Source organism: Amia ocellicauda, chromosome 2 (assembly GCF_036373705.1).
Source record: "Amia ocellicauda isolate fAmiCal2 chromosome 2, fAmiCal2.hap1, whole genome shotgun sequence".
NCBI lineage: Eukaryota > Metazoa > Chordata > Actinopteri > Amiiformes > Amiidae > Amia > Amia ocellicauda.
The window spans coordinates 30,199,618-30,209,698 of NC_089851.1; the positions used below are offsets into that span (position 1 = coordinate 30,199,618).

The 10,081-nt window shown below is 38.8% G+C and overlaps 1 protein-coding gene across 1 annotated transcript; it reads right to left on the reverse strand.

The window, feature by feature from the left end:
- Positions 1 to 3,850: 3,850 nt before the first annotated feature.
- LOC136712669 (bucky ball) lies at positions 3,851 to 9,838 on the reverse strand. Its single transcript, XM_066689383.1, has 6 exons — positions 9,684 to 9,838; positions 9,344 to 9,496; positions 7,062 to 9,071; positions 4,941 to 5,051; positions 4,580 to 4,690; positions 3,851 to 3,999 (listed from the first exon to the last, which is right to left on the reverse strand). The coding sequence occupies exons 2-6, from the start codon at positions 9,492 to 9,494 to the stop codon at positions 3,968 to 3,970; spliced, it is 2,415 nt and encodes an 804-aa protein (XP_066545480.1). The 5' UTR covers positions 9,495 to 9,496; positions 9,684 to 9,838; the 3' UTR covers positions 3,851 to 3,967.
- Between the last annotated feature and the right edge of the window lie 243 nt (positions 9,839 to 10,081).

A 10,081-nucleotide genomic window follows, 5' to 3' on the forward strand; every position in this document is an offset into this window, starting at 1 on the left:
AAATTCTGCACAGAAACATGCTATCTACAAGATGACATGATGATTCTAAATATTTATAACTGTAAATACATATACCTAGCACACACTAGATCCCATAAAGGTATAAATTGAACACACTGACTCAAATGCACAACTCAGAGAAGTGAAAGGAAATCAAATGCATGGTTTTAAAGACTAGACTGGTTTGTCACAAAATACAGCAAGCTGGTTTCCAGAATACAGCATGTTCAGAATGAAATGAAATGTACAATGCTATTTAATGCTCCAGACAACTTTGAATCCCCCCAGAATGTACAATGTGGACAAAAAAATATCAAATGAGAAACATAATAAAATCAATACAACTAAACAGTTTGCAGTGGTTGTAAAGCAGGCATTTATTTCTGCTTTGATTAATTGTATCTGCAAAATGATTGCAAAACAATTAGAAATAACATCCCCACTCCCAAAAATAATTAAAAATGACTGCTATTTTTTTTTTTTTTAAGCCTCTGTTAGAACCTGTACTTTACACAGAAGCTCCTCTGTAGGATTTCATTGTGCAAGGAAATACACTGGGTCTTTCTGCTGAGGAGTGGGCATCAAAGGGATCTGTAATAAAGACCCGATTTATATGTGTGCAAATAGGATTTTCTCTGTGATTTGGGATATATACCCTTGGATGAGAAACAATACAGCACAGCAGCCCAGCCCACTACCAATTATTCCTCTTCAAAGGTGTGCTAAAAGAAAACAATTCTGGGTGATGATGGACAACACTGTTCTACATTGATGTTTTCATAGATATTTACTAGTGTACCCCTGAGTGTTTTAAGTGACTGAAAATATTTTGTTAATCTTCAATGCAGTGGTGAATAAATCCCAACTGAATGACAGTATTTCCCCATCACCCCCTGCTAAATAATTGTATTCTGTGTGCACTACTCTCCTGAAAAATATCTCTCTTCTTATGATTGGTGCTTTTACATTTACAAGTGAAGGTATTGCTTTTGATTAAACCTACAAAATGAAAGCAACTTCAACCAAAATATCATTTCATTTTTAAAATTATATATATAACCTTAAATGAGATGAGGTACTGCCAAGATTCTGAAGTTAATTTATACAATATTGTCATATATTGTAATGTATGTTTGACATATTATTATATATATATATATATATATATATATATATATATATAAACTGCTTATCTATTTAGTTTGGGCTCCATTTCTACAGGTTAGAAATGTATGTTTAGTTCATTGCAAATATACCTCTGATCAAATTATGACCTATTTTAAATCACAGAAAATGGATGGCCTATATTGCACTCTCCATCAATCAGTCATCAGTCATCCTCCTATCTCCAATCCATCTTCTCTCCCTAACACGCTCTCATCCTTTATGTTCATATTCAGGCTACTTTTCCTTCACTCTTCATACTCTCATACCTGACCGGGGAGAATAGATAACCATTTAACTCTTCATTCTACCACACACTCGCTATATTAAAGTGTATCATAATCATGCATAACTTTGTACTATATAACTTTGTAAAGTCCCCCATCATTTTATTATAAAATCATGTGATAAAACACAATTCACCTTAGAAAGAGGTATCTGCAAAATAATATATCCCTCCTAGCAGCTAGCTATGTGGGAAATACTACACATAAGAGACAGTTTGCTTTTTGTTAAAACAGTTGATAAATTCTCTCAATCAGAATTGATCATTGACATGAAAATTCAGTTCTGAATCTACACAAGCCCTGAATGGGTAGTTGGCAGGTACTGCAAAGAGAAACAATGAGCAACATTATTTGTTGTTGTTGACATTTTCTGTTTACTTAAGATGCAATATAAGTTTCTATCTTTAGCACAAATGTGTACTCCTAGAATTCTGAAGACCGGTATTTTTGTTTTCCTTTTAGATGCACATCTAAGAGAGATGCTATTATTTAAAACATCAAAGGACCTTCATATCCATTGTTCTTGTTTCCAAAAGTAACCAAGCATTTTTCAACTTAAAGCAAAGCACAGCACATTATGTCTTAACATAAAGCATTTCTAAAGACACAAATGTTTAGGCAAAGCTTAAACACTAGTGTTTACCATCTAAAGACACATAGACACCCTTTCCATCTAAACCCATTCAGTTCAGGTGTACTATGCTTAATTTGTGGTCTTTCTTTTTGTTCTTTTATCTAACAGAATGATCTGTACAGAACAACCACTGGGTGCAATGAACCATTGGGTTTTCTTTGCTCATTTGAGATGATCAATATTTTATTTTGTTTGGAAGAGTACTTCACCAAAACCCAACTGAGTACAAAACCTCAGACAAAATGTATTGATGTTGCCTGTAGCATTGAATAGTATCCGAAGTCTTTAGAGCTCAAATAATTATGTCTATTGACACAAAAGAATTTAATCTTCAAATCAAGTGTTTTACTGGTTGAAGACTAAACAATAGTGTGATATACAGAACATATACTAAATGTACAAATAAAACACATTACACCTGTGTTTTGATTTTATTTAATATTCATTTTGGTATACGTATATACACACACACATCACAAATACTGAATTGGACAGAATAGTTTGGTGTGAAAATGCTGCCATCTACCGTCAAAATGCAGTACTCCTCAAGATCACCCTAAAAAGGTCATCTAATTACATAAGATAAGAAATTTTACAAATGAGAGGAGGCCAGTCAGCCCATCATGCTCGTTTGATGACCATTAATAACTAAGTGATCCAAGGATCCTTTCCAGTCAGATTTTAAATGTTCCCAAATTATCAGCTTCAACCACATTGCTGGGGAGTTTGTTCCAGATTGTGATGACTGTCATATGTACAGCTGTAGAACAGTCTAGCATTCAACAAATCTTCCTACATTTTTGTTACGTCGGCATTTTCATTTACACATGACACTATTAAAATACATACTTGTAGCACTCTTAGAAGTTTTTTAGATGTCATTGGAAATTTATATTGTATCCAATTGACAGCGAGTGTCCACCATCTGTAGTGTTATGAAAGTAGTATGACATTTGACAGTTCAATGCACAGGCCTTTTCAAATTAGGTTTATACATTTTTTTTTTATTTTTTTTTTGGCACAAAAGTGCAAGCCTTCTGCATTCAAACACCCTAAATCAAATTCACAAACAATGTGCAGTTACCTACTAGCAAAAGCTGTGAATCTTATCTTACCTGGTTCAAGATTATTCTAAAATATATAGGATTTACAAACCTCAGATTTCTAAAATTGAATGAAATGCTCATGCCCAATCCTACTTAATGTGGCAGTTATTTCAGTCAGTTCTCTAAATAAACTGGATCAACACAGCAAATCAAGGGTACATTTACAATTCACCTCTCCCAGGTGGGAGCTTCCATGAGGCTTTTCCTACAAGTAATTTTGTGTCTGCATGTTTTACATTTGTGACCCATACACAGAAACCCTGCATATACAGTAAATTAAAACTGTCACAGATGCAGGATGATGGACTAGGGGCAAATGAGTTACTGTCTGAGGTGAAGCAGAAATCAGAGGCAGCACATGGTTACACAGCAGTGTCACTTGGGCTAAATGATGCCACTCACCTTCACTCCCCTTTAAACCGGCCACAATATGCAACCAATAAGCACAGCAATATTAATGACTGCATTCTTCATACACAGGACTATGCATCTCATGCCAAAGTGGATTAGACTAGCCCGTTTGCTCGGTTTCAGTACCGAGTTTAGATTTATGTTTTTTTGGGAGAAATACAAAACCTGATCCCTCCGATTCTCATCCATCGAGACCTCTTCAAATACATTGCCTACAGGAAAACAAGGACTCTAAGGGATGTGAGGAATTGGGGGAAAAAAAGTGTTTATTTAGTGGTTTACAAAGTGCTCTGTGTCAAGTGAATTACAGCATTGATGTAGGGTTTTCTTTTAACTTATTAACAAGTGATTCGGTGTAGAATTCTTCAGTGTCTTGTGCCTCGTCTACTGCTGGATCCTACAAAGACAAAGGGCTGTATTGAAAACTACTTACAATTAAGTCAAACGTGCACACTTTTTAAACAGTGGATGGAATTTAAATGTATATAAAATAACCAGGTTTACAAACCAAATGCTTATTAAAAAGATGTCAGATACAATTAGACACCATCCCCCAATCATGAATAAATATTAAAAAAAAAAAAAAAAAAAAAAAAAGTTGGGGCATGTCATTTATCAAGAATACAATTGTTCACATTTAACGTTCCCAGGTTGGTAGTAATACATTTTCACACAGGTTAACTTTTGTAGACCCATCTTGGTTCAAGCCACATACATTCATCTCGGGGAATAAGATGGTGGAGAATGAGAATGCAGAGTTTAGAAGCTCTTAAACTGGCAATTTGACAATGCACGTAATAAGCAAAGTCCTCCAATCCAAGACAAAAGAAAGATGTAGTGGGAAGTTTTGGTTATTGAAAAATATGAATGGTCACATAAAAGGCCTAAGATATTACAATACACAAAGACAATTATAATAATCCATGTACCTGCTGTGTGAAAAGTTATTTATACCACTGCTGAAAACATTTACCAACCTCTCGTCTTATTTGGTCTTAGATGGTCTGCTTCAAGCGGTTCATCGCATTCATTTCTCTTTGGCCTCTGTGCATTTGGTTTGCTTGACACCTTTTTCATGTATTGTTTCTCTGCAGGGAGCAGAAACACTGTTGAAACAACCTGTTATTCAGGGTAGGTACTGTAAATATTCAGATATAAAAAGGGAATGTGAGATGTTACCCTTTCACTCGCACACACACACAAAAAAAAAAAAAAAAAAAAAAAACCCTCACTGACCAGGTTCTTTGGGGAAAGGGGTATAAAAGGTTGATTTATAGTAGAAGTTGAAGTAAAACAAAATCAAAGAAAAGTGGTCTGTGGGCAAAAAGGAACATTTACCTTGTGTCAGGGGATACACTTTCTTGGGTTTATTGACGCACTTTGGTTTGGCTCCATAATTCTCCCAGCTTTCTTTATCAGAAATCACCATGCTTTCCCTCCATGCCTTTTCTAGACAAAAGACAATTCTTGCAACTGAGAATTTGTTGTAATTCAAAAATAACTATATAAAAGTACAACAAAAGTACAACAGAGCCTGCATGGTGACCAAATTGAGCTGCACACAGATTGCACAAGTGGGGATCTCTATGTCAGGGGTCCTTATTCCTGCAGGGCCACAGTGTCATGTATTTATTCCACCTGAACACTAACCTATCAAACTGAAACCATTATCTAAAGAGAATCAATTGAACTACTTTTCCCAGTTGTGTGTGTCAGTGAGTTAAAGAGCTGGAGAGCCTACTGGACTGTGACAAATGCGTCTTTCCAAAAACATATATATATATTATATTAGTATGTATGTATTATATATACACACACACAGTGAGGGGAAAAAAAGTATTTGATCCCCTGCTGATTTTGTACGTTTGCACACTGACAAAGAAATGATCAGCCTATAATTTTAATGGTAGGTGTATTTTAACAGTGAGAGACAGAATATCAACAAAAAGTTATAAATTGATTTGCATGTTAATGAGGGAAATAAGTATTTGACCCCTTCGACTTAGTACTTGGTGGCAAAACCCTTGTTGGCAATCACAGAGGTCAGACGTTTCCTGTAGTTGGCCACCAGGTTTGCACACATCTCAGGAGGGATTCTGTCCCACTCCTCTTTGCAGATCCTCTCCAAGTCATTAAGGTTTCGAGGCTGACGTTTGGCAACTCGAACCTTCAGCTCCCTCCACAGATTTTCTATGGGATTAAGGTCTGGAGACTGGCTAGGCCACTCCAGGACCTTAATGTGCTTCTTCTTGAGCCACTCCTTTGTTGCCTTGGCTGTGCGTTTTGGGTCATTGTCATGCTGGAATACCCATGCACGACCCATTTTCAATGCCCTGGCTGAGGGAAGGAGGTTCTCACCCAAGATTTGATGGTACATGGCTCCATCCATCATCCCTTTGATGCGGTGCAGTTGTCCTGTCCCCTTAGCAGAAAAACACCCCCAAAGCATAATGTTTCCACCTCCATGTTTGACGGTGGGGATGGTGTTCTTGGGGTCATTCCTCCTCCTCCAAACACGGCGAGTTGAGTTGATGCCAAAGAGCTCGATTTTGGTCTCATCTGACCACAACACTTTCACCCAGTTCTCCTCTGAATCATTCAGATGTTCATTGGCAAACTTCAGACGGGCCTGTACATGTGCTTTCTTGAGCAGGGGGACCTTGCGGGCGCTGCAGGATTTCAGTCCTTCACGGCGTAGTGTGTTACCAATTGTTTTCTTGGTGACTATGGTCCCAGCTGCCTTGAGATCATTAACAAGATCCTCCCATGTATTTCTGGGCTGATTCCTCACCGTTCTCATGATCATTGAAACTCCACGAGGTGAGATTTTGCATGGAGCCCCAGACCGAGGGAGACTGACAGTTATTTTGTGTTTCTTCCATTTGCGAATAATCGCACCAACTGTTGTCACCTTCTCAACAAGCTGCTTGGCGATGGTCTTGTAGCCCATTCCAGCCTTGTGTAGGTCTACAATCTTGTCCCTGACATCCTTGGACAGCTCTTTGGTCTTGGCCATGGTGGAGAGTTTGGAATCTGATTGATTGCTTCTGTGGACAGGTGTCTTTTATACAGGTAACGAGCCGAGATTAGGAGCATTCCCTTTAAGAGAGTGCTCCTAATCTCAGCTCGTTACCTGTATAAAGGACACCTGGGAGCCAGAAATCTAGCTGATTGATAGGGGATTAAATACTTATTTCCCTCATTAACATGCAAATCAATTTATAACTTTTTTGAAATGCGTTTTTCTGGATTTGTTTGTTGTTATTCTGTCTCTCACTGTTAAAATACACCTACCATTAAAATTATAGACTGATCATTTCTTTGTCAGTGGGCAAACGTACAAAATCAGCAGGGGATCAAATACTTTTTTCCCCTCACTGTGTGGGTGATATAATATATATACACACACACACACACACACACACATATATACGCACAACCACACAATTGTATGCTTACCTGTTTGAGGTTTCTTAGGGAAACACCTATGCTCCTGGCCTGTACATTTGTCTGGAACAGAGGTAGTCATATTCTCTTCATATAACCCCTTCACTAGATCTGGATGGCTTCGTCCGTTACCATCATCATGACAAAAGCCATGCTTAGCATCTTCTCCAGATCTCATTTCCTTGAAGTTTGGACAGTGAGCAATGGAGCAGTTTTCCAAGGCTTTCATTGGAGGAACTCTCTTTTTTGAAGTCGAAGTCATCTTCAGCTCGCAGCTTTCTTTCAAGACTCCCAAAATGCCTTTATCCTCCATTGTTTCCTCTTCCATGTCCTCCTCCTCCTCAGTGTTCGTGTCCTGGACTTCTGACCCAAGCCCTTTTCCAATCATAGCCTTTTCTAAGCTGCATTTACAGGCTGTGCAGGTTAGTTTGGGAGAAGTCTGAGCAGTTAATTTATGCCTTTTACTTGCAACATTGGGAGCATTTGGACTAAGGCACAGATTCTGTTTGGAAATGCATCGCGTACAGTTTTTCTCCCCATCATTCTTTGGGCCAAGCACTTTCCTATTAGAAAGGTGATTACAGAGGCCTTCATTGTTAGAAACTTTTACTTCCATTCTTCTGTGACTTCGTTTTGCTTCTGTGTGCACAATAGCAGTACCTGGGACAGCATCGGGATGTTCAGATTTCAAGCTGCGCTTTTTTCTCAATTTGGGCTCATCTGGGGAGGGACTGAAAATGTGCAGCTGCTGCTGGACACTTTGGGGTAATTTACTCAAGTAATACACATTTCCAAAATCTGCTAACCAGCTTGCAGAGGGAACATAAGGAGGCAGAGACTCCACAGACCACAATGACTCCTCTTGTGTTTTGTCCTTTCTTGTGCTTTGATCTTGGCTGCTCTCTCTGGCACTGGTGTCAGTCTGCTTTGCGTCATTATCTTGGACCCCCTCCATGGTGAGCTCCTCAGATGTCTTTTCAGGGTCCTTCAGGTCCTGTTGAACCAGCCTTTCTGCAGAAGGGACGTAAGGGACCAGCGTTTCAACTGACCATTTGGATTCATCCCCTTTTCTCAACTCATCTTCATGGGATTGGACCTCAAATGGTAGTTTAAGGATTTTAAAGTGAACATTCATCTCAGGGTTTACATCACCATCTTCTCTGTTATCTGCATTCATTTTCATACCCTTATCAACTGCGAGTTTATTGAGAAGAGCTCCGACATCCTGCTCAGTGGTTGCTGGAGGCACTGCTTTTTGTAGCTTTGTCTCACACTCTTTGTGAGGAACAGATGTTTCAGCAGAGGCAGCTGGGATATCTTCAGCGGTCAATGACCCAATCAGCAATATGTCAGGAAACCCAGGCACACATTGCTCTTCAAGATCCCCTGAATGAGCCACATTCTGCAGGACACTGTTCTCATGAACAGTAGAGCTATACAGGGGTATTACTCCTTCTGTGGAGCTCATGGACCACACATCACACTGTACAAGATCTCCTGAAGCACTCTGGGCAGATTCAGCAGTTGTCTCACGCGACCTGTAAAATTTAAGGCTGGATGGCATGTCAGTGCATTCTATTCTTACTTCCTCTTTCTGAAAGATGAAACTCTTTGGGGTGGTGACCCTCGACACCCCAGAGCTTCCGTCTCCCTCTTTGCCAACATTTCTTTCAGAATGTGAACAGGTACCAGAGTTTGAGGAAGAAGCCGCATATATACTTTCCCTCCCCGAATCCGATCCCACTTGCGGTCCGGTTCCCACATACAGATCAGGGATGCCCAAATGTTTCGAGTCACTCGATGCCACAGCTGGCTCTGTCTGCACCTCTGAGCTGGTGGTTTCTCTGCTAGTGGTGTTCTGCTGATATCGAAACCTTCTTGCATGATAAGCCATGGCAGCAGGGAAATTGGGATTTAAAAGTCTTCTGTAATCGGCTGGGTGCAGCTGAGCCTGAGGGACAATGTAGCCAGGTACTTCCATGTATGGATTCGGAGGTAATGGTGGATAACCCATACCATAACCTTTACAAAACAGAGAAGATACAAAACAGTCATGTTACCAATCTTGTATGTTAAGTTCCTATTCAATCTTAGCAATTAACTTCATACAAAATAAAGGAAGGGAAAACTATCTACAGGCATAAATACAATCAGTACAAAATACAATAATCATACATCCTAGTAGTATTTGGTGGTTTAGCAACAGAAGAAGTTTGGCAATAAGGTTGAAAGGTTAGATTGTACTAGATCAAGCTATTCATGAAAGAAAAACTGATTCAATAGTAGCTCCTTACCTAGGCCAGGGAAGGCACAGTAGGGATTGTAGTGCATAGGCATTTGCCACTGGTATGGGTAATAAGGTGGGGAAGGTTGTACATAGAAAAAGGGTCTGGTGTGGTCTTCTGGATGCTGTCCATTCCCGACAGGATGTTGAGTAGTAGCCATGTCTAAAAAACAAAGTCATTTGATCTGGCATGTCTAAACTGTACTTTTAAGCATTTATCACTGCATAACTACTTGATTTAATGTAGTATAACAAAAACAAAACGTCCCATATCCTGTGCATCTTGAATTACCTTAGATTCCTATAATGTGAATGTCTACAAAAAACATCTCTGCACAAGAATTGCTCACCAGTACAACTTCTGTGATATTCCTGAGGTGCTTTGTGCACTTTATAGGTTGTGCAATCAAAACTGCATGTTGGAAGAATATATACAAGATGTTAGGAATAATTCACAGTAACCTCTTCCAGTAATGTTAAGGCACATCAGAATAATAATTGGTATTTGCTGTGGATTAAAACAAAACAAAATTAGCATATACAGCCCAGCATAACAAAGTTATACAGGTGTACGTATATACTTCAGTGATTAAGTTGCAGGAATCTAAAGGTACTGGTATAAACTACCTGGCAGTTGACTTATTAAACTTTTCTTAGTTGCTTTATTCAATATTACAGAAAATCTTATGTTGACATAATGAGACATGCATATGTTCTACATGGTTCACAATTTATGAACCTAAAAATT

What these genes read in the sequence shown, in the direction of transcription:
- LOC136712669 (XM_066689383.1), bottom strand. Translation starts at nt 9,494, where the DNA reads ATGGCTACTACTCAACATCCTGTCGGGAATGGACAGCATCCAGAAGAC. An exon ending in AGTGTATCCCCTGACACAAG is followed by an intron (nt 4,691 to 4,940) that starts GTAAATGTTCCT and finishes TGCTCCCTGCAG; the next exon opens with AGAAACAATACATGAAAAAG. An exon ending in AAGACCAAATAAGACGAGAG is followed by an intron (nt 4,000 to 4,579) that starts GTTGGTAAATGT and finishes TTGTCTTTGTAG; the next exon opens with GATCCAGCAGTAGACGAGGC.